The sequence below is a fragment of the Microchirus variegatus genome (assembly GCF_963457635.1).
Source record: "Microchirus variegatus genome assembly, chromosome: 21".
Taxonomy (NCBI): Eukaryota; Metazoa; Chordata; class Actinopteri; order Pleuronectiformes; family Soleidae; genus Microchirus; species Microchirus variegatus.
Genome location: NC_139822.1, coordinates 3,767,068 through 3,794,213, shown reverse-complemented (window position 1 = coordinate 3,794,213; position 27,146 = coordinate 3,767,068). Strand labels below are relative to the sequence as shown.

Sequence of the window (27,146 nt, the reverse complement as noted above, 5' to 3'; positions counted from 1 at the left end):
AGACACCGTGAGATCCTAACTCTCTATTGATAGGAGCAATCTGTGCATAAACATGATCACCCCACAGAGAACGTCCATCACCTCTCAGCAACTTCAGACCGTGTAGAAAATCTGAAATCTACTGCTCTGCTTTACAATATGTTTTCAGAAAACATTCATTAATATTGTATGATGAATTAACTCTTAAAAATTCTCAAACTCTGACCTTCACAAATACAACAACAGCTGCAAAATCTGTTCTGTTTTGTTCAGTTTTTGATATTGTTGTGTCCAGAATCAACCACTATCAGCAGAGACTGCATACCCTCTACTTCAAGAAGAAGTTTGCGGAAAGAGTGGCTGAGGTCAAGCCTAAAATAAAAGGTAACTTCTTCCACTCTCAAGGTTATCAGTTTATATCGAAGACTGTTTGAGGACAGGGCTACATTTGAATCCATAAGGTCTGACACACTGATGTCTTTGAAAACATATATGTCTTATACTGTATATTCAAAGCTGTTGTCAGTGACGTCTTTTTTTCCCACGGGGGGACATTTATTCAACAACAAACTTCCCTACCTCACTTGCAGAGAGGACCAACTCTTTATGGAATACTGGTGGATGAACTGTTTTGGGATTAGGACTAGTTAGTGATTCAATATTGTTTAGTGATTCATAGTCCGATTACTCCTGCATGTATTTGGATTGGAGGCGGACTTGGCGTTCTGCACATGCACCAAAATTTTCTCCCTGATCTTTGACCCAGAAGTAGAAGGAGACAACATATACACTGCGGCGGTGGCACAACAACCACAACAGCCATGCTCAGTCTAATTTGTGTAATGAATCATATGTACAGCATGTACGAAACATACAGGACCACAACACCATCCATCTCGTCAATGACTGCTCTGTCAATGACTGTATTTTTCTGTCACATAAAGGTCAAAAAGGAAACTGATTCAATACACATTAGCTAATAGAGAGACTCAGCCAATAAATAGATTTTCTCATCCGCATCTATACTCTATAGTTGTTTGAATGCCCATCTTAGTCGGACTGTGGCTGGTTAGCTTTAACAATGTAACATAACAATATGCAATGTTCCTCTCTCGTCTCTCATCTGCACAATTGTGTATTTATTCCTCTCCTCTGGTAGTGATAGCTGTCAATTAAATACAAGAGGTTCCAAACTGTCAAAAGTCTGGTCGATCAAAGAACTCATCATGGACTTCAGGAAGCACAAACAGGACCACATACCCCTCCTCTTAAAGTTCCAATTAACGTTGTTTTTTAGTGTGTATCTGCGTCATTACCTTGTTTATGAAGCCCTGAAGGTTCTAAACAAACAGTTCAGCCACTGCTGAGAACGCTGTGTTTTATTGTAATCTCGGGCTCAGCGAGATCTCTGAAAAAACCTGGTCCAGTTACGTAAACAGCGGTTCTCCTGAACAGCAGATCCTCCTGCTCCGGGCACTAGTCTGGGCACATCCGGTTGCGTACATTGAACCGCAGAAGAAGAATAACGTCCGTTGTGGAGGTGTTTCACGAGCGACAGTGTCTTCTGACTCTGGATCTGACTCCGGGTCAAAGTCATAAAAGGGACTGCGGCGGGGAGTCGTGAAGAAGCTATTTTTAAACACTGTTAAAACAATGTTTTGATAATGAGTAGCAGTGAATCCACCGTTCCAGAGGGGGGAGCTGTGCTTCTGAGAGCGGGTGTGCTGAATATGTCACTTCCGGGTACTGGCCAATCACAAGACAGTTGGGAAGCCGGGGTGAGAGTTGAGTCTGAAATATCGCGGCTGGGGAACACCGTCAGAAAAGAGGATTTCTATCGGCTCGTTTACAGCAACTAGGAGGTTTTTGACCATAAAAACAAGTTAATGTATGTGAGTAGACCTCCATAACTAACATATATGTGCAACAGGACCACTCTAGGTGAACTTTAAATAAAGGGTGGAAAATGTCACCACCTTCAGGTTTCTGGGCACCCATATCTCAGCAAACCACTCCTGGACAACATCAAGGCCCTGGTGAAGAAGGCTCTGTAGTGGCTATACTTCTTGTGCATCCTCAGGAAGAACAACCTGGTCAAGAAGCTGCTGCTGGCCTTCTATCACTCATGCTGACCTACTGTGTGGATGGGAGAGGAAGGTGGTGTAGAGGGTCATAAACGCAGACCGACTCCCATAAACACATTTCGTTCTACAATAAAGGCTATTCTTGTGCAAGCACATTTCAAATTTGAGAGCAGACTTCACTTGCATAAAGCAGAAGCAGTGCAAAAACTGATCTTTGCCACTTAACTAAAGACTCACCGAGTTAAATCTGTGCCTGTGGATTTAATATTATTAAGAATATTCTAAGAATACGTTCACTGCTTTATCTCATTGTTTTCAGCAGCAAACAACTTTGTTAACCACTCTCTCAAAGTTATTTTATTAATTGTTGATCAGCATCAGACTGATAACACAAATGACTGTCTTGATTAGTGAGCCTTTGTTTCTTCCTGTACTGTTTCAGCTCTGTGCCTGGCATCCAGAGAAGTGGTGCAGAGTGAGAGACTGCGTCGACTCCTTGAGGTGGTTCTGGCCTTTGGGAACTACATGAACAAAGGACAACGAGGAAATGCCTATGGATTTAAAGTCTCCAGTCTGAACAAATTAACTGACACCAAGTCATGCATAGACAGGTAGAGCAACACTGCAATGTCTATGTGTGACTGGCCTTTTTCATAAAGGACATATTGATGTTTGAAACATGTACATGCTGACTCACATTCATGTAGTCATGTCCAACTGAGATGCTTGAATGAAACAGCGTGTTAAAAATGTCTCCTGGGGTAAAGAAATGGCTCAAAAGTGATGAATAATGGACTTTTAACTGTGTGGTGTGTGTCTTTGTAGAAACATCACTCTGCTTCACTACATGATCTCTGTCATGGAGAAGAAGTTTCCAAAGCTAGTGGCCTTCAGTGATGAGCTACAGAATGTGCCAGAAGCTGCTAAAGTCAAGTAGGAATGAAGTGGCACACACACACACACACGCACACACGCACGCACGCACGCACGCACGCACGCACGCACGCACGCACGCACGCACGCACACACGCACGCACAGAACCTGCTTTCCATGACTTCAGATTACATTTTTCATTGAGACTCAGTCTAACATTAACCTTAACTACTACTGTCCTAACCATACAGCACGTTTTCACCTTAAAATGCAATCATTTTTGTTACAGGGACTTGATTTCTGTCCCCATAAGGAAGTACTCGGAATTATTTATTGTGAATCATGCACTCAGAATTTAGAATCATTATACTGTGTATATAGTATATGTGGTTTTTTTTCATATTATTTTTATCAAGGAGAAACATACAAGTTAAATTCAGTACAATTATACATACACAATCAAGTCTTTATATAATTGCACCATCATGTGATCTCCCATCCATTAACTCTCCTTATTTTTCTTTTTACAATGTGTAAAACAGGAACAATTGTTTTTTCATGAACAGTTCCTTGCCAGTCTTCCAGTGTCGGTGCGTTGGGTTGTAGCCACTTTCTCGTTACAGCTTTCTTCGCTCCAATCAACAATATCTTCATTGGATATTTATCTGCTATTGTTTGAATATACAATACCATGGTACCAAAATAGATTGAGCTGACATCAAATTGTATAGTAGTTTGAAATATGTATTCCAGACAATCGTGAATGTCATGCCAGTAAGGCAAAAGTTTGGGACAATCCCAAAATAAATGATAATGGTTGGCTATATCTGAACCACACATCCTCCAACAACTTGTTCTATTCCCTTTGTGTCTCTTCTGAGCAGGCATTATAAAAAATCTCATAATGGTATTCCATCCAAATGACCAGATTTCCCTCCCTTTCCCATCTATATTTAACATGCAGGGTGTTCGAATTTGAGGAGTTTGAATGTTTGTATTTATGTGACAAACGCAAACATTTACTGTATTTACACAACCACCCACATATATTGATGTGGTGTTAATAAGTGGGTAATATGAGACACAACCCAGGTTTATGGGCAAAGTCAATATACTGCATATTACAATTTTAACAAGTTCCCACAACACATCTGGAACTCTGACTCATGACAGACCTCTTCAAATCACTGATCATGTAGTTTGATGTACTATTGTTATTATTAGTATTATTAACTTGAGTCTTGAATGCTTGTTCTTGCTGAAAACATGGCTGCCAGCACAGATATCAAGTAAAACAGATTTTGGTCACTTAACAAAGGCTTACCTGTTTTCTTTTCTGACTAGAAACTGAAGTTTGTGTCACTTTGCAAACTGCTCATTTCCTGCACCCAAGATAAATACAATATAATCAAAAACAAATTCAAATCATTTGTTCGGATTTTCAAAGTGACAGAAAATTACCAAACAAGGCAGCAGTACAAAAATTACAGATTTTCTCTATAGAGTTTGGTGTGGAAGAGTGAGCAGTTAACAAACTTTCAGTTTCTATATGGAAAAGGCTTTTTAAGTGTGAAATAAAGTGGTATCCTTTCAAGTACAAAGAGTTAATAGCGTCTGTGCACACGAAAGGCCTGTTTCTCTCAAATTGTGTCAACAAATCTATTATTATGCTAAATGAATAGCTTGGTTATTTCACAAATGTGTATTTACTGGTCAAATTAAAATGATCAAAAGTGTTTTAATGACCACTATAACAATAAAAAAATGACAAACATATGCACAAAATATCAATATCAAGTAAAACTATGTGCCGAGTTTAAAAAGATTTAAAAGCAAATGTATTCTGACTGCCATGTGTTTTGTGTAACTTTGTCTTCCCAGTATGACAGAGTTGGAAAAGGACATTGGAAATCTGAGGTCTGGCCTAAAGAACATTGAGGCAGTAAGTGGCACATTACATTTAAAAAGTTTTTTAGTGTTCAGTTTTGTGTAAACCAGTCATCTTGCTGCCATCTCCAGGAGCTACAGTTCCAGCAGGCTCAATCCTCTCGCTCTCCTGCTGATCATTTTGTCCCTGTGGTCAGTCAGTTCATCACTGTGGCCTCATTCAGCTTCTCTGAGGTCGAGGAGTCACTCACTGAGGCCAAGGACTTGGTAAGTGGGCAACAGTAACTATTCGTCATGTGTGTGTGTGTTCTTGTAGTTGTTAGCTCTTTATGAGCTAAATCTGAACAAAGGATTTCAAAATGCTGCTTAATAGACAATAAACAAAATTAAGGAAATTGTAGATTTTTATTCAATTATAACTAACTAACTCTATTGAAAATATCAAATTACTACATTATATAATGAATATTATTATACCATACTACTGTGGTGTAGTGCAGTGAATCTATTGTATCTAACACAACCCCACCCCCCCATTTTTTTTTTAAACTTAAAACACTTTCTTTTCTCTATATTTTCTTAACACAGACAATAAGTAGAGGCTTTGCAGTTTCAGATTCAATGATCATTTTACAGCAACAAAACTGAATTGAGTGAGTGAGTGGAATGAAAGTAAATGAAATGTGAGTAAATGCATCCATCGGTTCCACACACACACACAAACTGAACCTAACGCACAACACAGTCAATGGCAATGAATATTAACAGGTTGAACACATGCACATTATGAACACAAGTCCATTGTTTTAAAGTATGGCATCTTGAAGTTTGGTGCGGCCATTATAAGGACGGGTGGGGACGTGCAGATAGCTGCGGCGTCACAAATACAATTAAAAAAGCAGAATGGCGCTGTATTTCTGTAGATTCGTCCCAGCTCTTTTGCTCTTTACGCAGACCATTTTTCTCCCATGTGAAGGGAACTGTGTTGTCTCCTTATCTAGAACAAAACCAGCTTTACAACTTAAATGTGTATCTTTTGTGTCTCCTGTTGAAGTTTGGGAAAGCACTGAGACACTTTGGAGAGGACTCCGCCAAGCTGCAGCCAGACGAGTTCTTTAGGATCTTCGACACTTTCCTAACAGCTTTCTCTGAGGCCAAACATGACAACCAGAACATGGCCAGGGCCAAGGAGGAGGAGGAGAAAAGGGCACTCATGGAGGCACAGGTTAGCAAACCTTACCAGATAAGAGAGGGCCATACACTGAGTATGCATTACTGCAGGGGTTCTCAAAGTTTTGATACCTGAGGGCCAATTTCGGAACCCAACGTTGGACTGAGGGCCGCCAAAGGAAAAAAAAAGGAAATAAAACAGAAAGAAATCCCATTTGTAATAATTTTAATGACCAGATTGCAGTTCTACAGCTTACACGTATTGGTCTGTATCCAGTAATGTCCAATAAACATTTAACAAGCTCAGTAGCTCCTGGATTAAAACTATCAACTGTAATTCATTGCAGGCCGCCAGAAATGTTTCTGCGGACCGCCATTCCATTTACGTCAAAACTCAGAAGTGCGATTTTCACCATATTCCAGTTGAAAATAATAATAATAAAAAGAAACTAGCAAAACCAGCTGCTCTTCATGTCGCAACATGTCTACTGTTCTACTTATAATATCCACCTCATTCATTCACTGATAAAATGTAAAACATCCACTCTTTCTCTGGCATGTTCTAGCTGAAGAGAGACAGAGAGCAGAAGGCCAAGAAATCTCAAGCAAACAAAGAGGAGGGCGAGTTTGATGACTTGGTGTCAGCTCTGCGCTCTGGAGAGGTGTTTGACAAGGATATGTCCAAAATGAACCGCAGGAAACAGCGGTCGCACAACTTGTTCGAAAACAGCCGGGAGAGGCCGAGCGCAAAACTGAAATAATACCGGGAAACAGGAAAGGTATTATTTTAACTTCAAGTGTATGAGGCACTGATTATGTTGAGCACAATCCCTGTTCTGAGAACCAGCTTGAGACACAGAGGCTCACACTCAGTGAAACATGGGGCTCGAACCTGGCTTTTCTTAATAAAGCGAGCCAAGGGAAAGAAAGTGAAATAATCAGAGTCACACACTGTTGTTTATGATGTTTTTTAACCAGTTTTAACATTGCTGTAAAACAGTGAACTGTTCATTCTGCACTGGCATTCAAATTGTTTTTAAATGTTTTTAATCAGCATTTATTATTATTATTATTATTAATAATAATAATAATAATAATAATAATAATAATAATGCATTATATTTAAGGCTCAAGGTTGTACAATAGTATCCTGCAATATTTGTATGCATATTCCTTGTTTTTAGTTGAAGGTAATTTGAAAAAAATAAAACATGTTGGGGTGTATGGCATTGATTATACGGATTAACTATTTTATCTAATAATCAGGTGTTAGAATTGTCGAAAAATAGCCTCACAACAAGGCTTATTTAACAGCTGCTTTAGCCTGTCAATGTCTGCACGGGTGTGTTAAAGCAATATTTGCCAGTTTTTGTTATTATTTAAAGGTCTATTTTGTAGTATGGGGAGCGCTCTTCATGTAAATGGAATATAATAATTGTAATAATGTGTATAGAGTGGGCCCTCCATCTTTTTTATGTAATTTAGGGAAACAATAGAGTCTCCTACGTGCTAAAGAGGATGATGTGGAGGGTCATTTACAAGCTACGACCACTAGTTGCCACTATAGCCTCCACACTGAACCTTTAAGTGGCTGTTTAGCGTTAGATAAATTGAAGGGAGTCCCCTGGACCAGTATTTATCTGGCTGTGTTTACATAATAACATGGCTTCTCTATTCCATAAGGAAGAGAGAAGATTTCATTGATATGATATTTGTTAAAATGTAAATAAAATATTATATATATACATACAGTATATATATACATTTATATAAAATATATACACGCATATATATATTATGTCCTTTGTGTGTATGTCTGTAGAAAAGCCTCCGCTGTTGCCATTGGGTAAAATAAAAAAAAGTGTGAATTTTAATTTGTCAGTTTCTTTTGTTTTTCAAGCATTAAAGGTACAGAATGTAAAAGGATCATTTTGGGGTTATGAAAATTCATACAATCCGAGGGAGTACACTATTATGGTAAAGGTTAGATAAAAACTCTGTTTAGGCTGTCTAAAGGAGTGGAAGTCAATGAGAGTCCAAAAAAATCTATCTCTCTCTCTCTGTGTGTGTGTGTGTGTGTTCGAAGATTGTCCATTTATAAAAGGGTTGTATTTAATCAACAAACTGTAACAGTACTCTGCAAGAAGTATCTACTCTGAAGACTACTAGAGCTGCTCCAAATTAACCTGCTCCAAAGGACTCCAGAAGATTCCTCAGATTATGTTGTTGCAGCTGAAATTCTCCTCGAGGATCTTCTCTGGGTTGGAGGTGAGTTTTAGCAGGTTTTGTAAGTGTTAGTATTCTTTAACCAGCTCTACAGGCTACTTCCAGTGTATTACTGTGGTGGATGAAGCAGCCAGTTCTCTCTTTGATGGAAAACATCACCACTGTTGCAGAGAATTGATTATTTAGTGAGTCGACCAAAGATGGAGTTTCCTGGAGTCAGAGATGAGTTAAGTTGAAAAGCTTTATTGGAAACAGCTCAGATGTGAGGAGAATTGAGATAATGCCGAACATAAACAAGTATGTTAACAGTTGGGCATCCTCTGTCAGTCTGCCTGTGAGTCCCAGAGTTAGGATACTTAAAGGTGCTTCCTCTGCTGATACATGGAGCTGACCTTGGGGAGGACTGCGCAGTAGCTTTATCAGTCTTCTGCCCCAGTCCGGTCAGGCTCAGTGAAAATATGAAGAGACGAATTCTGTAGACAACAGACTGATGCAAGTACTAACTACACCGAGGCCGCTGTGATTAGATAGTTGCGGCAGGCACCGTGCTGAGATGTTTAAGCTTGTGCTTAGGACTGAGAGCTGATAACTTTAGAGAAGGCTGAATAAAATTGTTTTCCCTGACAACCACCATCTACATGTTAGGTTGTTCCAGGTGTTTATGGATGATGAATGTTTTAGCACCACCAATGCCAGGGTCATCCATGAAACATCAGTGCTTTAAGGAGAACAAGATGCACAGAGAATGGCTCATGCCACATCTTTATATTTGAGGTGTTTGTTCATGACTTCCCTGTTTTCTGCCATGTTGATGCCACATCATTGTTAATAATAATAATAATAATAATAATAATAATAATAATAGTGTATAGAGACTGGGAGATAACGTCTCTGGAAGAAAATATCACACATGGGAATGAGAAACATAACTCATAGCCATGCATAATAATTGTGTTATTGTGATGCAAGTGGTGGATTTTTCCTGCTAAAGTGAGGCAGAAAATCAGCTACAACCTCATTTTCATCTAAACAAGACGTCCTACAAACACGCAGGGACTGTCTACAAAATGGACCACCTACATCTTTAATTATTTTATTGCCATTACGTCACATGGTGGTGAGTTTAGCTAATATCTTCTGAATAACATTTCCCAGAAACTATGAAATGTATGTTTTTCCCCCAAATAGATGTCACAGTATAATCTACAGAAAAATTATGTCTTGAGTGATGTATAGGCACTACATTGTATTATAGTGATGATATTAACTAATGTTCTGAATAAAAATGGCCAAAAATTATGCAAAAGTGTCTTTTTTTCTAGACAGGGTTAGTATAATTCAGGAGACTAACAAGTGTTTTGTAATTCACTACAATGGAAAAGCAAAACAAACAAAAAAAAATCAACAAACATGAGTCATTTGGCGACAATATTTTTTTCCCCCACATACATCACCTGCTGGACTCCATAGAAATATGTTGTAACAACATAAAACACCTAGTATGTATGTGATACTGATTTATTTGTACATTTTTCTGGCATGACAGCAACATGCTTCCACAGTCCTGTGCTTCATACAGGGAGATAGTGAAAAACTCTTGACCACCCACCTGCAGTACCTCCGCGGCCCCACGAGAGGGCTGTGGCAGATTATTTCATCGGAAGTTCAGTGCTTTGTCTCCCCCTGTGGAGACTCTGGTGTGTGCAGAAACAAAACAAAGCTGCATTCAAGATCACGAATCAGTCAGTGCGGAGTGCTTGTGACACCGTTATTAAACAAATGATTCACTTTACCACCGCTAAACAACATTAAATGACATCGGTAGTCTGTAGGTGTTACGTCTCTTCCGGTTTACTTGAGACGTTCACACGCCGTGATTAGTCAACGACGACAGCGTCGTGGCTACGGCTGCTACCGCTGCTGCTACTTTTACTTCCTGAATTCACAACAACAGTGCGAAAAGGAAAAGCGTCTGTTTGTAGGAGCCCTGTGTCGCTGTGATGGTGGAGGCTTCGGCTGCCTGCCTGTTCGAGGACATCCAGTATGAGGACATTGAAGTGGAAGCGGTAAAGTTGAGCTGGAAACGTTAGCTCTGCAGTTGTTCATGATCATCACCTGTTTAACTGTCATGTAGTGTGAAACACACAGGTAGAGCTGAACACGCCGATGAAACACTTCATCTCAACAGCGTAACAACCCGTGTAGAAGCAATACACGCATTGTTGGCTGTTATGGAAGCGCAGTGTCCTGTGTGGTTTACCTGTTAGTGCTGGAGAGTTAGTCCAGCTGTCCTCTGTCCTCATCTGGACACTCATGTTGTCTTTGTCTGTCCTCAGGCTGTGGGCAGAGGGACATTTGGAGTCGTATTCAAGGCCGTGTGGAAAGGAAAGGATGTAGCAATCAAGACCATAGAGAGTGAGAATGAGAGGAACGCTTTCCTTGTTGAGGTAAGGCCATCATGAAACCCACTTTCAACTCGTTCTTCAAACTCAACTTGTTGTTAGGGCCCATGCAAGTGCTTTTCTCCTGATTATTTCCACAAAGGAAGGCCTTTTTCAAGCTTGATTAAGCACAAAACTTTTCCAGAATTCAACAATTGAATCCGATCCTTCATTTGTACACCACATTCAAAGAGGACTGCAACTGTTTTCTAACTTATTTTCCTGAGTAATTGTTTGGTTCATAAATTGTCAGGAAATGTTGAAAATTGTTGCCTTTCAAATCACAAGACGAGACATTTCATGTTATAATGTCGCGTCTTGTCCACAAACCAAAATGATTCCATTGTTATGATTTCTTTGTTAATACGAAGCAAAGAAACCAGAACCTATTCACTGTTTAAGCAGTTTTAATTATATATATGTAAATATATATCCTGACGGATTAATCAATTACAAAATTAGTTGACTAGATTAGTAAAGTCTTTTCATGGTGCTTTGAAATATTAATCTTGTCCCTATTAAAAATGAATGGAGATCCATCATGCACCCCTGATGTGTGGAAGTGTGAGGGGCTGGTTCACACTCTTAATAACAACCACAACAATAATAATAATAACAATAAAGCCCCAGTGTGTAACCTCTGTCACCAAAACACTACTACTAGACTTATAATTCATTATTATTATTATTATTATGCTGTATTTTATTTATTCATCACACCCCCAAGTTCACTATGTTCCAGATGAGAAATCAGAAACACCAATGTATTTATCTTGGGTAGCCATTGTTCGCAATACCAGTTGATGACAATGCTCAACATGGTATATTGTGCATACTAACAGCAGAGCAACAGGTCTAAGGTTGAAAAATAAACAGTACTATGTGTACGACTGATTTACCATGAAACAAGTACAACATAGTGTAGAGTTCCTACTACATATATATATATATATATATATATATATATATATATATATATATATATATATAATTTATTTAACCATTATTAAACTAGATTAAAGACCCATTGAGCTCAAGACCCCTTGTGATGCAGCATTAGCCCACACCTGAGAGGATCCTGCAGGGGTTTATGAAAGGAACACTCCAGCTCCATATATATCTGTTCTCTTTCAACATTGGTTTCACTATCTCACTCCCTCTACCTATAAAAAAAATCATGATTGGCCTCAATCACATTGTTTATGTCAAGTTTCAAGCATATACTGTAGTATGTACTAATATACAGTAGCATGTACTAATATACTGTAGCATGTACTAATATACTGTAGTATGTACTAATATACTGTAACATGTACTAATATACTGTAGCATTTACTAATATACTGTAGCATGTATGACAGAAATTAAGTTAGAAGCCAATTCAATGTTCATGTGTCCACCATCAAATATTAAAGAAAACATGTCAAATTGTAAGTGATTCGACTGTAGATGGTTTGAGGAAAAATGAAGGTGATGACTGCCCAAATAATTTTCTATTATGATATGCCTTCAGAAGTAATGTAGAACTTTCTATAAGTGTATGTGTATTTCTATTGAGAGTATTCAAGTTAGTCTTCGTAATTATACACAATTCTCAAAACTTCAATTAAATAAATGTTTTAAAGAAAAACAACACTTTGCTGGATTCTGTTTTTGTCCTCCCCACACCCCTCATGTTAAAGTATGCTAAAATATTCTACTGTTAGATCATTGTTCAAATTAAATGATCATGGATATATAGGGAATACAGTAAATATATAGGACTGTGCAAAGATTTTATAGTGAGAAATAGGGATACTAATGCTAATGATAATTTTCATAATTGATTAATCTGCCGATTTAGATTTTTGATTTATCAATTAGTTCATGAAATATCAGAGAATGTTGATGGTGTTTCCCAATATGTTCTCAACCGTCTTGTTTAGTTCACAAACTCAAATCATTAATTTTGAATGATGTCTTTGTCATATGGAGCAAAGAGAGGAACTTGTTTTAATTATTCAAAACGGCTAAAATCTATTAACTATATCAATCAAAATAGTTGACATTTAGTTTTGTAATTGATTAAGAATCGAAACATCTTAGGTACCTGAATGTTTTTCCTGGTGCTGTTCATATGCTGCACACAGACTGTAAATCATTCTCTCTAACGGCTGTGTTTTTTTCATCTGTGAACAGCTCCGCCAACTCTCCCGGGTGAATCACCCCAACATTGTTAAGCTGTATGGCTCTTGTGATAATCCAGTAAGTAAACCAACGCTCAACACGGGTCACTAGCTCTTGTACACACGCCTATTACTATCCCCTATGGTACCTTGCCTAAATTATTGGTGCAACTTCTGGCACATCCTGTCACTGAAACTAGGATTTTTTTTGTGTCCAATACTGATACTGATTTTATTCTGATGCATTCATTTTAGACCATTTCTGAACTATGAAGCTGTTAACAACACATTTGTGCTGACTGAGTAATTTCAAAGACAAAATTCTCAAGCTGTGTAACAAATATTGTTCTCCCAAAAAGAGTAAATAAACTGCCCAAAGATGACTGGGCTAAAATGGTTTTGCTGATTTTTAAATATTGGAAAATCGACACAATTTTCTTCTTTTTGGCTATATACACCACTGCAAAAGATTTGAAATGAAACGAACAAGATGTGCTTTAACTGCACACTTTCAGCTTTAATTTCTTTAAGTATTTACATCCAAATCAGGTGAACGGTGTAGGAATTACAACACTTTCTATATGTGCCTCCCACCTTTTAGAGGCCCAAAAGTAATGGGACAAACTTAACAATCATAAATCAAACTTTCATTGTTTAATACTTGGTTGAAAATCCTTTGCAGTCAATTCCAGCCTGAAGTCTGGAAGGCATAGACATCACCAGACACTGGGTTTCATCCCTGGTGATGCTCTGTCAGGCCTCTACTGCAAAGGTCTTCAGTTCCTGCTTGTTCTTGGGGCATTTTCCCTTCAGTTTGGTCTTCAGCAAGTGAAATGCATGCTCAATCAGATTCAGGTCAGGTGACTGACTTGGCCACTTATTTGCCTTAACAACTCTTTGGTTGCTTTTGCAGTTTGCTTTGGGTCGTTGTCCATCTGCACTGTGAAGCGCTGTCCAATGAGTTCTGAAGCATATGGCTGAATATGAGCAGATAATATTGCTCGAAACACTTCAGTGTTTCAGTGCTTCAGTGGGTTAAGCGGCCGCCCTATGTAGAAGCTATGGTCCTCAACGCAGGCGGCCCTGGTTCGAATCACGCATCAGGCAGCCCTTTGCTGCATGTCATTCACCCTCACTCTGCCTCCCCCTTTCCTGACTCTCTCTACTGCATACTGTCAAATAAAGGCAAAACCCCCAAAAACTATATATTAAAAAAAAAAAAAAAAAAAGAATTCATCCTGCTGCTTTTGTCAGCAGTTACATCATCACTAAATAAAAGGGAACCAGTTCCATTGGCAGCCATACATGCCCACACCATGACACTACCACCACGCTTCACTGATGAGGTGGTATATCGTGGATCATGAGCAGTTCTTTTCCTTCTCCACACTCTTCTCTTCCCAACAATGTGGTACAAGTTGATCTTGGTCTCATCTGTCCATAGGATGTTCTTCCAGAATTGTAACAGATTTTATTCGTTGTTGGGCAAATTCAAATTTTCTCTTCCTGTTTTTGAGGCTCACTAAATGTTTACATCTTGTGGTGAACCCTCTGTAGTCACTCTGGTGAAGTCTTCTTTTGATTGTTGACTTTGAAACACATACACCTACCTCCTAGAGAGTGTTTTTGATCTGGCCAACTGTTGTGAAGGGCTTTTTCTTCACCAGGGAAAGAATTCTTCTGTCGTCCACCACAGTGGTTTTCTGTGGTCTTCCAGGTCCTTTGGTGTTGCTGAGCTCACTGGTGCATTCTTTCTTTTTAAGAATGTTCCAAACAGTTGATTTGGCCACACCTAATGTTTTTGCTAATTCTCTGATGGGTTTTTTTTATTTTTGAGTCTAATGATGGCTTGCTCCACTGACAGTGACAGCTCCTTGGATCTCATATAGAAAGTTAACAGCAACAGATTCCAAATGCCAATGGCACTCCTTGAATCAACTCCAGAACTTGTACCTGCTTAATTGAACATGACATAACAAGGGAATAGCCCACACCTGTCCATGAAATAGCTTTTCAGTCAGTTGTCCCATTACTTTGGTAAATACCCTCAAATTAAAGCACATCTTGTTCGTTTCATTTCAAATATATTGTAGTGGTGAATAGAGCCAAAAAGAAGAGAAATGTGTCGATATCCGATCTAGTGATTTTATCCAGTATCCCAGATTCCCATCCCTTATTGAAACAGAACCAGTGTCATCCATGGTAAAGAAATTAAATAATGAATTGAAATATCATATTTACGTCTTACACCTCAAAATGGATGATGTGATCATACCTTCGTCTTATTCTCCCCAGTCAATTTTGCAGTGTGAAACAGTGCCAATTTACAACAATTTCTGATACAATCGGAATTTGTGTTAAATTTAACATGTTAAATATAAAGGCTTAAATATGCTATTTTTGTTCTTATGTCAACACTGCTTGACTGCATGTACATGTACATGTATATAAATCATCCTAGAACTAAGGATGGTCATGCCTATTCAATTATTACATTATTCGCTTGATTATAAAAAGTCAATCAGAAGTGATTCAATTTACCAGGGCCTTTTAACTTTGGTGTGAACTCTCCATTACTTTGTCTACCTCTCATGCACTGGAGTTTAGAATATTCAAATATTCAATTAATAAATTAAAACCACCACAATCCTGATGCCAGGCAGCTGCAATACTGTGGAGGCTAAAATGTTTAGCTGAATTCCTTTCATGAACAACTGACACCGCTGTGGTTAGCCATTGGAAAGAACTTGATTACTGCTACGTCATCTGCCCATAATCATTTCCATCACAAGATGGATAGCCAATATATAGGTGCCCTTATTTTCTTGTGTGTGGTAAAACTCAAACTTCAGCACTATGATTTTTAATTTAGAATAATTTTGCAATATTACAAGTATTCATTTATACCATGTAGTATAAAGATATGCTTCTCCATCAGTATCTATCCATCAACAGTCATATGTATCACCATTAAGTCACATTTATATAGTTTTGATGATTATAGACAACATATTCTCAACAAAGACAAAGGCCAGTTTGCACTAGACATTTTAAGCTGTCTGTCATTTTGAAGACGGGGCAATATAAACATTCCGTCATTTTTATTGTCATTTTAATTTAGATTTTTTATTTTTTTTTAAATGATAATGACACATAGTCTTTCGAAAAGTATTTCATGTTCAAAAATAACCACCTGACCATAAAGCCATTTACAGGGCTTACCGTATTCAGGCACAGACTGTTATTCAATGCTTTAATTTGTTCAACTGAGACAGTGGAGGGAGATCACTAAAACACCATGCCACAAACGATTCCACTCCTCCGGACTTTGTTCACATCTGTCAACCCCATGGTTCAGGTCCCAGAGGAGGTCTTGCCGTGAGAAGTGGAAAGTCCTGCCAGTGTCCATGCCTGCCTTCAGCTCACTGGAATGCATAGCATGTAAACTGTCTGGACCCTCTCCCACCATCGTCTCTACAGTTTACCGTCCCCCAAAACCACACTGTGACTTCATCAATAACATTTCTGCTCTGCACTCTCACGTAATGGGGTCTCAACATACATATAGTCATCTTCCTCTCACCAGAGACTTCTCATCCTACCTTGAGAGGTTTGGTTTACATCAGTTGTCCAATTTTCCCACTCGTACATCATCTTTCAGCAGCGGGAGCCTGACTAGCATGACTTACCACTAAAACACTATTGGTCACAGAAACACATGAGAGGAGGGAATCCTAAAACTAGCATGATTAATGTTCTCAGGTTTATGTGTTTACTGACATGGTTTGTGCTCTCAGGTGTGCTTGGTCATGGAATACGCAGAATGTGGCTCTCTATATAACGGTAAGTCACATTAACCCTCAATCTTAACCCTCAATCTCAAAAATGCGCTCCCTCTAGTGCAAGTGCTGTCCCGATTCTCAGAAAACTTAAGTTGAGGGCCAAGTTTAGGGGCTGTATCGCCCTCAATATTGAGATTTTTCGAGACCCTAACCCTAACCCTTGGGAGCAAGGGCTACCCAGAATGCATTGCGTGTTTTCACATAAGAAAGATGGCGCCGAAAGCAGTGAAACGAGTACGCTACAAATTAAGTATTTTCTTTGTTAATAGAGATATAAAAATGATGAAAACCATTGTATTATCTTAGTTAAGGCCCATGTTATGGATTACTGACGTCATTGTTGCGTAACATTTATTTTTATTTTACGATCTTTTGTCAATAGCCGGCCGGGGCGGACAAGCGATCGTTTGCTATGGTTTACTTTTCAATAAGCCGTGGTGTGTGGTAACTGTCAGCTGAATATGTCCGTGGTTGTGGTATTTGTATGAGTATCATCTTATAACTAACTGACAACCTAATAACTTGACTGACAAACGGATCGTAATAAATAATCGTGACGTAAATGTGTTCTTCTTCTTCTTTTTTGGAGTTAACAGACTGGACGCAGCTTTCAGGTTATTCTGCCCCCTACAGTCTGAAGCATATCTGCATTTAAGGGGTGTCCCATTTCTAAGTGACGAAATAACCCTCAACACTTGGTTTTGAGGGCCAGTTAAGATTAAGGGTTGAGCTTGAGGGTTAAGATAGGAATTGGAATTGGCCCACAGACTATTGAATATCATCTGTTCAGGAAAGTAATTGTTGTTGTTAAAAATAATACCTTAATGTTACATAGTTAACACACATACACACAGAGCCATGACTTAGCCAACATGTTAAAAAAGATACAATAAATAATAATATGAATCTAAAACTAATGAACAGATGAAAAACCACACATGGCTCGTCATTCCCTCCTCCCTACTAGCTATCTGTGGATTTACACATATCTTTTCATCTTTTTATCAGTGTCATTTCTATCTGTTACTACTTTCAATTGTTTTAAAACACCCATTTTCCATTTACTGCTTCCTTTTATTAAGTCACACCTAAGAATATACAGTATATTAATTTCTGCTCTGAAATATATGTTCTCATTTGTTTTTCTAGTTACGTTGGATCATTTTCTCGTGAACTCTAACTTTTAATGGAACCTGAATGTTCCTTTACATCTTTATATCCAGTATGTGAAATGATGAAGATGATGCATGACCTATAATGCATGATACAAAAATGTTCGATCTGTCAAATCCATCCACCTGTCATAATTCATTCTTGGATTCTCAGTCACAATATGCCCCCTCCTGTAGAAAAATAGGGTTAACCCTAACCACCTGCATATGCTGCTTTTGCACTCTTCTTTCAGTATTCAGCACGAGCACAATGCTTGATGATCTATAATGCTGGTTGTATGACTATCGGTTAAACTACTTTTCACAATTAATGATGTGATAATATGAGTGGAGTATATATTAGGGCTGCAGCTAATTTTTATTCTCGATTAATAAGCCGATATATTGGGAGTGCTTGTGCTAATAACCAATGCTGTATATGTACTATATATACTGTATATGCATTTTGATATGGGAATATCATGATATACTTTTTAATATCGTTCAATATCAATATCTGTCATAAAAATTATAAGATCTATATATCTGTCAAGTTTAAAGGTAAGGCTGGACAATGTGGCTTATAAATGATATCTGGATATTTTTAGGCTATATCCCGGCTATTGTGATAAAAAGCAGCACACAGGTTGTTATGGATGGAAAGAATATTGTGCATCCCTAATTTTCTTAATTAATCCATTAGTCCAGTCCATAACCTGACAGAAAATGTTGAAAATTGTTGCTTGGTGTTTCGCAAACCTGAAAATGGTTTCGTTATTTATTTAATGTCTTTTTAAGCCTGAAATAATTAGTTTCAATCGTTTCTTTGTTGAACGTATGGAGCAAAGAAATAAGGCAATATCTTTAAATTAGGAAGCTTATTTATTTATTCTAAAAACTCTTAACCAGTTACTTGATTATGATAATAGTTGAAGAATAATATATCGATTGATAGTTAAGCAATCCTTGCAGCCCTTCTAAATAGGGTGTAAAAAACAAACAAACCAAAAAAACATTCATACAATACTACTGAATGGCCATGATTTTATAATCCAACATATGCAATAGTGACTGTTTATAGGGAGTGATTTTGCCAAATTCTAATTGTCCTAAAATGATAGCAAACCACATTCATGTGTACATATGGTGTTAACTCATTATTTGCTCGTCTTTCTGCCTCAAATCCCAGTCCTTCACAGCACAGACCCACAGCCCCACTACACAGCAGCTCATGCCATGAGCTGGTGTCTGCAGTGTGCCCAAGGAGTTGCCTACCTTCATGCTATGAAGCCAAAGGCCTTAATTCATCGGGACCTCAAACCACCAAAGTAAGACGCCACCATCACATATATACTACTAAGTTCATAGTTGCAGTAAGGAATAGGTAATTGGAAGTGATTGAGTCGGGATATACATGTGTGATTTACCCTTTCACTTCATAAAAGAAAAACACAGTTTTCTAAAAAATGATGTAGCATATATCAAACACAAAAATAAAAAAGGTATGGCTAAAGAAACAAATTCTGCTCACTCAGATTTCAAAATAAAAGCTAATAAATAACTTAATCTATGAATGCCACATTCAAGTTCCAGTAAATTCTAAGATTAAATGAACATAAATAATATACATATGATAATAACCTCTACAGATTCTAAATTCACCATAGGTTTAGTTGTGACTGTGAGTGTTTGTCCGTCTTTGTTTGTTGGTGCTTTGATGGACTGTCCAGGGTGAGCCCTGCCTTTTGCCCTGTGTCCACTTACCATTTACCTTAAAATAAAATAGTAGAAAATGAATGAATTAATGAAATGATTAACTAAACCTGTAGTGTAAGGGAAGGCTTTGACCAATCACATGACAAAAAGGACCTGTCGTTATCATTTATTTAAATTATTTTTATTTCAGCTATACCTAGCCATGCTAGTGATAGGCACCTGTGAATGGCTTTTGCTTACTATATTATCTCAACCTGTAAAGGATGACTAGTCATGAAATGAAGTGTCACAAGTGGCCCGAGGGACGATATTTTGTTCGATATCAAAGTTTAATGAAAGTGTGGCCCGCAGTGGCGATAACAAAGAGCAGCGAAAGAGGGAGAGAAAAAAGCTGCAGACTGTAGCAGCTGCTGATTCAAAACATCAGTGTCAAGGGCAAGTGTCTTGACAATGCTTTATTCTACTCTTATAACCAAGTCTGTCATTTGTGTCCACTCTCTTTCAGTCTTCTCCTTGTTGCTCGGGGAACTGTGTTGAAGATATGTGACTTTGGCACAGCCTGTGATATTCAAACATACATGACCAACAATAAAGGCAGTGCAGCATGGATGGCACCAGAGGTTTTTGAAGGTGAGCCACAGGCACTACTGTTTTCATGCAATTATTTTTTTTGGAGAGCTTTTTGTTAAATTTACCAGGGTCTTTGAATGCATCTCGTTAACTCCTGCAACACACTGGAGTTTAGAATATCTGACAAATAATCCTGGCGAATATTCCAATAGCATTTTGCTCGGAAGACCCATCTCTACTGTGCTCCATACACCCCTGGTTTTAAAAATAATGAGCTATTCCGTTAAGATACAGGCATTTTGATCCATATGGGCAATGTAGCTGCATTGTTGCCAGCTAAGACTTACCTACGTTTTGCTGGCCGATACCTAATAGTAATCACACTTCTGCTGGTTTGTGTTCCTCAGGGAGTAACTACAGTGAAAAGTGCGATGTGTTCAGTTGGGGCATCATCCTGTGGGAGGTCATCACACGCAAGAAACCCTTTGATGAGATTGGTGGTTCTGCGTTTTGTATAATGTGGGCTGTTCACAGAGGTGAGTAAGATCTTTGTATTTTTTTATGGTAACACTGAATCATAAGACATGGTCCAAACAAAGAAAACAAACAAGAAAGTCACCGGTTCAAATCTTGGTTCAACTGAGGGTCTTTCTGTGTGGAGTCCAAAGACATGTAAAGGTTAATTGCACTCTCTAGATTGACTGGGTGTGCGAGTGAATGGTTGTCAGTATTCGTGTGATGTACTGGTGTACCCTGCCTTTCACTATGTCAGCTGGGATTGGCTCTAGCGGCCCTCCACATGAGGAGTATAAAGCAATAGACAATGAATCAATCAATCAATCAATCAAATGTCTAAGGACCTGACTTACTAAAGCTTTGCACATGCAAAAACGCATGCAAACTGGATTGCATAAAGGCAGGTCTTAAGTGGCACAGCTGTGCGCACATATGGCTGCGATTACGCACATACTGCGGCACCCTGCTGAAGCATAATCCTCTGAGAAATCCATAAAGAAAAATCATTTTTGTAAATCAGGAAATTACAAGTTTCCTGAGCATGTTCAGCTTTTGCGTTCACAGATGACGCACCTTCATTTCTTATTTAGTATGTAATATCTATAATAAATTAAATGAAGATATTAGGGCTGGGCGATATGGCCTCAAATCAATATCAAGATATATTGAGCAACTCACTTGGATAACGATAAATGAACGATAAGTTTGAAGTTGCCAAATGACGTCATCGCCTAATTTGCATAATTGACAATTTGCCTGATATAAGCACGTGCGCCGTGATACACAGATATCAGTACTGACACAAATCAGACATAACGCACATATATATATATATATATATATATATATATATATATATATATATATATATATATATATATATATATATATATATATATATATATATATATATATAAATGTGTGTGTGTGTTATGTTTGATATGTATCAAATGCAGTGATTTATTTTGTGTGAGACTGAGTGAAGAAACATTTACACCGCGCTCTGTTAAGGTCTCCTCTCTGCCTGTGAGTGCTTTGGGAGGGGGGCGGGGCTCCTGGCATCTGCTTGTTGAGCACATTAACTGCTGAGGGATACGTGCTTTCACGTAAAAACACCACAAAAGTCTCCAATAACACAAGAAAGTGTCTGGAGGTGTGTCATTTGTAGCTTTTGACAAAAAAAGTTGCTAGGAGTCGCCCGATTTAGCGACAAAGTCGGCAAGTTGGTAACACTGTTAACGAACCGCCACAGCAGCCGCTTTGTCTTTCTTCACTGTCTCTTTCTCTTGTAACAGCGGGCGTGGAGTCATGTGACTACACACACTGTACACGTTCGAGGGTCTTAAAGGGACATGAACATATCGGTAGCCAGCCTACTGACACACACAGCCAAAAACGACTTTTACTTTTTTTTTAAATTATCGATTATATAGATAACGGCAAAATGAATTCGTTTATCACTGTAAATTTTCAATGACGATATATTTTCGATATATCGCCCAGCCCTAATAGATATCCATAGGGGAAATGCGTGTTTGTACTGGTATGGGCTTACCTTGGTCTGCAGTTTGTGGTTCAAGGAGGGGTCGTACCTATGTTCGACCCTTTTTTAGAAAAAAAGTCTACTCTCGGTGCAAGGCAAAGTGCAGGCGGCGCAGTGGTAGTTTGACTGACCAGTGCACAGTGCGCACACCTCACCAAAACCTCACAGGCAGGTTTCCACAGTTCCAGGCACATTTAAATGAAATAAGTAATCACAAGAATCAATATTTTATGTAACTATCTGAATCAGCACATAGATTTATATCTATATCGATTGTCCCGTCACATCTGATGTCAGATCAAAGGCTGTTGGCACGCGTAATGGAAACTCGGCCTGACTGGATGAACACAGATGAAACCAGGGACGGACTGGGACTAAAAATGTATTTATAGTCCCAGTCAGTTCCTGGTTTCATGTTGTGATGATCCGTTTATTTATTTATTTACTTACTTATTAACAAAAAGTGTTGAGGACATGTCACATCCATTGAAAGTAGACCTATGTGTAATCTGGAGAGAAACAGCAGAGCGAGCGCAGCACTTTTTTTTTTTTTTTTTTTTTAACGGCAATATCCATAGTCCATAGTTTTGTTTGATATGTCAGGTCATGATGGAGATTGAGAGGGAGAGGGAGAGAGAGAAAGAGTTTGAATCGACCGGCAACAGCGGAGAACCTTTAAAAAAAACAGAGTTTATTGGCCTTTCAAGGATGTCATATCCCTCGATCCCAGTTATCTGCTCATCACAGAACGTCAGCTGTACTTTCTGTTCAGTGGCTTCAAATTTCATTCTGCGCTTACGCTGAGTCTGCTCTTTCTCTTTCTCCATGTTGACAACCCTTGACTAGCGCAAAATCCTCATTTAAATAGGGCGGTCTTAACCACTTCTGCACCCGTAGTCAATTGCGGCGGCAATCTAAGTAGGTCACCCGCAAAATGCAAACCAGCAGCAGGCGCAATCTTTAAGCTTGCGCACACAATTTAGCACTCTCTCTTTGGGATCTTAGGCCCTAAGAGTGAAATAGTCTATCTAGGAAGGTCTTACCTTGAAAGTCGTCTATGCAATACTCGGTAATGTTAACCACTGGGTCAGATAATAACAAGAATGAAATAACTTTTTCCCCTTGTCTACCACTTTATCCTCACTCTTGTAAAACCTCACTGCTGACGCTTCTCCCTCCCTCTCCCTCCCTTGACCATGTGCATTTGTTTATAACGGAGCTGGCAGACACGATCCATGGAGTCATGTCCATGCTCATGGAAGAACAGCCACCCACAGAATGAAATCAAACCAGCAACAGACATTGTACATGAAATTGGTACAAATGCATTTACAACAAAAGCAAACAATTAGAAGGTGAAAATACTCAAAAATACATACAGATTTATCCCGGGCATAATTACAAGTGCAACAGCAAAAAAGCCAAGTTGGCATCTGTTTTGCATGCTTCTGTGTTTTTCAATTATTGTCATTTGGCTTTTCCTGCTCGCTCTCAAAGAAGGCGGTTGCATTTTTCTCTGTCTCTCTGTCTATCCCTCTCACTCCCATTGCCTGCTTTACTGTCTTGGCTGACTGGAGCCCCTCTTTGAACTGTCTCTTCGAACCATAAACATGGAATTGATTAACCGGTCTCTCAACATAATTGACAAAATAATCTCAAAGAGGAGCTCAGGTTCAGGGGAACCTGCCTGTCCCGGACGGGACTTTCGCTACAGGCTACACGATGGGCGCGTGGGAGAGGTGGAGAGTCTTGTGCCTGGCGATTGTCTCTGCCGAGGACGTCAAACATATCTACCTTTTCGGATTTATGCTAACAGGACATCTGCTACTCTGTGTGTGTGTTGCCCTTGTGAATCGGAATATTAGAGCGTTGACGGCCATTCAAAGAGCCCAAAGGCTGCCTATCTTACTCAACGAGGTGGGCAGAGCAGTGGGGACCTATGAAGTTGGAATACATCTCGGAGAAACTCACTGCTCAGCATGGTGAAGTGATTAAGTTGAAAACCAGGATGGACATTAAAGAGTAATAATAATTGACATTGTGTTCCCTTGCTCTAACCTAAATTTGTCCATCTTCATTTTGGCGCCCCCCCACTCGGGGCAAAAAACAACTCCCCCAAAAGTTTCAAAGCTGAGAGGAACTCCAGCGTCTCATCTTATGGGGTGTTTTTTTTTTTGGTGAGCGTTGCTTTTTTCTCACCCCTCGTTGTCTGTGGCACACCAGTTTGCAGCGGCCCAGAGCTCTCTCACTAGTGGAGCGTTTCAAACGACATTTCGTTGTATGGTACCTGTACTGTATAATGACCAATAAAGTACTTGTTATCGCTTGTAATTTGGAAAAAAATGTCATAAGGACTTTGCCAGGGCAAGTCGAGCGACCGAACAGAAATAGAAAAACTGGGAACAGTCAAGAAGAAATGTAATATTAATATCATTAAACAAATAAAAAAAGAGATAAAATTACAGGCCTGGAGGAGTAAGAGATTAGTAGAATAAATCAAGGTAAATTGGGAATTGAAAAATCAATTGTTGGGTGGGGAGGGAGTTATATCAATAAGCCTTTAAGACGCTCTAATGTCTGAGAGTAGCCACTGTCATCGAGATAGTGTATGGGGAGGTTTCCACCAAGTTGCAAAACCATCTTCTTAGCTGATGTTAGGCCAGCCAAAAACACTCCTGACCTGTTTGGTTTGTAGATGAAGTTGAGAGAGGTCATGACGTCCTGTAAATTGAGATCTGCTACAATACACTCATGTGACCTGGCTGTGAGTGAACGCTGCCCACAAATACCCTGCTGGTGGATCATTATGCTTTTGAAATGGTTGGTTATACCTCTGCAGAAAACGGATCATTATAAATGTATTATTGTTGTATAGTGATTTCTGGAGAATATCTGGAGCAACCTTTTCAGACATTAATTGTGTTCTCATGTCTTAGTAGTAGTTTATTCAGTCACACAAATTCATGTACAAAAACACAGCAGTGATTGAAAAGGCAGAGACAGAGTTTAGACATATCTGTTCTACATTAGCTCCAAAAGTATGCTTCCTTGCTGAAGAAGAAAATGGAAATAATTTAAGAAAATGTAAAAAATAAAAAATATACATGCACACATTAATGTACACATATACACAGACTGTATGTGCACATGCAAAAAGTGCAATTGATACAATGAACTGGCAGAACATTTGGTATTTTATCCCATTGATGCCGGGAAAGCATTGCCGCATTTCTACCATTGACGCCGGGAGAGCGGCTGCTCGTTTTATTCTCTCATAGACGCCGGTAAGGCGGATACGTCAATTTTCGGGGGTATAAAGGTTCCTCACGACAGTCTTGAAATTACTTCGCACAAACATGGAGGACTTTGACAGCGGAGAGATTTCTGAAGGCAGTGATTTTGAGGAGTTTCGTCTTCGATGACGTCATCGCTGATAACTTCGAACGCACTGAACAAATCGACCGGGATTTATGTTTAAGACATAATTATGTTTGAAGACGACGAGGTTGGCGATAACGACGATAAATACCACCGTAATCGACAGAGTGTTTACAACCGTGCACCAGGGGTGACAGTGGATTTACCTGCAGATGCCACAGCGCTGTAAGCACTATCACCGTCACATGTGAAGCAGACTGTTACAGTCATTACATGCTGTTCTTGTTCTTCACACTCCATCAGGACTAAATCAAGGCACTGACACAAGTTGATATTACTTTATTTTCTTACTGTTTTTTAATTGAAAATAGTTATTCACTTTCATTTTATATTTTTGTATCTAAATAAACTCAATTTCACAGGAAAGCCACAGGTGTAAGCTCTCAAATACTTTTTGAATTGTGTTCCTATATCTGCTACAGAGGGTGAGAAATCAGTCATTTATTAGGCATTGAACCTCAGGTTTTAGAGGCATTTTCTCCAGGCGCTTCAGGCCTTAATGGGTTAATCTGGTATTGTGTGACACTCAACAAATGGAAGTTTCAAAATGAGAAATACACTGCACTGCATGACTGAAGGTTGATTAAGTAGTATGTTTATTTACCGGCATTTCTTTTGCTGTCTTAAGTGTTATACGTTATCTAAGTGTTGAGCTCCAGACGTCGCATGCAACAGTACCAGTGCCGGTTTCAAGCTTTAAAAGTTCACTGTGCACTTAAAATCCACAAAGATTGAGCAAAAATCACAGAACCTGACAGAGTGAATATATCTGATCCAAGTATGCAAAACAGCGGACACTGTTGCAGACCTGCAGCATTATATCTTCAACTCTCTAATAAACCTTCCCTCATTCTACTCCAGAGAACACTTGCACATCACAATAAAATGGATGCAAATTCCACCAGCATGATTGATGACACTACCATATATGAAATGATCTCTATACAAACAGATTCAGTCATCTGGGCTCCCATCTCTTTTGTCTTCTACACTCACTTTGAGTATGTTAAATAGCAGTGATTGACCTGGGATCCTCAGGGTCTTTGGTGATCCAGTAAAATATATTCCAATTAGTCTGTCCCAAACTGTTTCATCATCCTGGCACACATGTATTCATCTTCACTTTTTATGAAAACAGCCAACAGCCAGCCCGACATAGTCAGGTATAGATGCTACTAGTTACAGTATTTTAACGCTCACCCCAGTGCTGCAGCGTTGAATAAGGAAGCGATGACTGGCTTGCAACTTCAGTTCATTTATTTAGAAACCTTAACTCCCATCACTGTTGGCCGTGACCACGCCGTACACATTGAACAACATTGACCCCTGCTGATAACATTGGTGCATAACACTTAACAACATAACAGGAACACATTAACTCAGCTCATTACATTATAGACAGTGGATATAAATATAAATAAAACTCTTGAAATTAAAATAAATAATGTAAATTTTCTTTCACTTAAGTTAAATACTAATTAAGTAATTGGCCAGTGAATCTTAAAACAAGCCATGCAATGGTCACATTTAAAAGTAAATAAATC

General features: G+C 38.8%; 2 protein-coding genes across 2 annotated transcripts in view; both read left to right on the top strand.

Annotated features, from left to right (window-relative positions):
• The window catches only part of LOC310942700 (disheveled-associated activator of morphogenesis 1-like), a gene marked incomplete at both ends in the record, with an annotated part of 32,136 nt that extends 25,381 nt beyond the window's left edge, over positions 1-6,755 (top strand). Inside the window, 7 exons of the mRNA XM_083908119.1 lie at positions 275-363; positions 2,506-2,674; positions 2,889-2,996; positions 4,819-4,879; positions 4,957-5,091; positions 5,879-6,049; positions 6,561-6,755. Coding sequence (XP_083764245.1) covers positions 275-363; positions 2,506-2,674; positions 2,889-2,996; positions 4,819-4,879; positions 4,957-5,091; positions 5,879-6,049; positions 6,561-6,755 — 928 coding nt within the window. The remainder of the gene's footprint in view (positions 1-274; positions 364-2,505; positions 2,675-2,888; positions 2,997-4,818; positions 4,880-4,956; positions 5,092-5,878; positions 6,050-6,560) is intronic.
• Positions 6,756-10,155: 3,400 nt separating this feature from the next.
• The window catches only part of LOC310942573 (mitogen-activated protein kinase kinase kinase 7-like), a 29,715-nt gene continuing 12,724 nt past the window's right edge, over positions 10,156-27,146 (top strand). Inside the window, exons 1-7 of the mRNA XM_083907982.1 lie at positions 10,156-10,286; positions 10,557-10,667; positions 12,840-12,905; positions 16,624-16,669; positions 19,009-19,147; positions 20,041-20,165; positions 20,513-20,641. Coding sequence (XP_083764108.1) covers positions 10,221-10,286; positions 10,557-10,667; positions 12,840-12,905; positions 16,624-16,669; positions 19,009-19,147; positions 20,041-20,165; positions 20,513-20,641 — 682 coding nt within the window. The 5' untranslated portion in view covers positions 10,156-10,220. The remainder of the gene's footprint in view (positions 10,287-10,556; positions 10,668-12,839; positions 12,906-16,623; positions 16,670-19,008; positions 19,148-20,040; positions 20,166-20,512; positions 20,642-27,146) is intronic.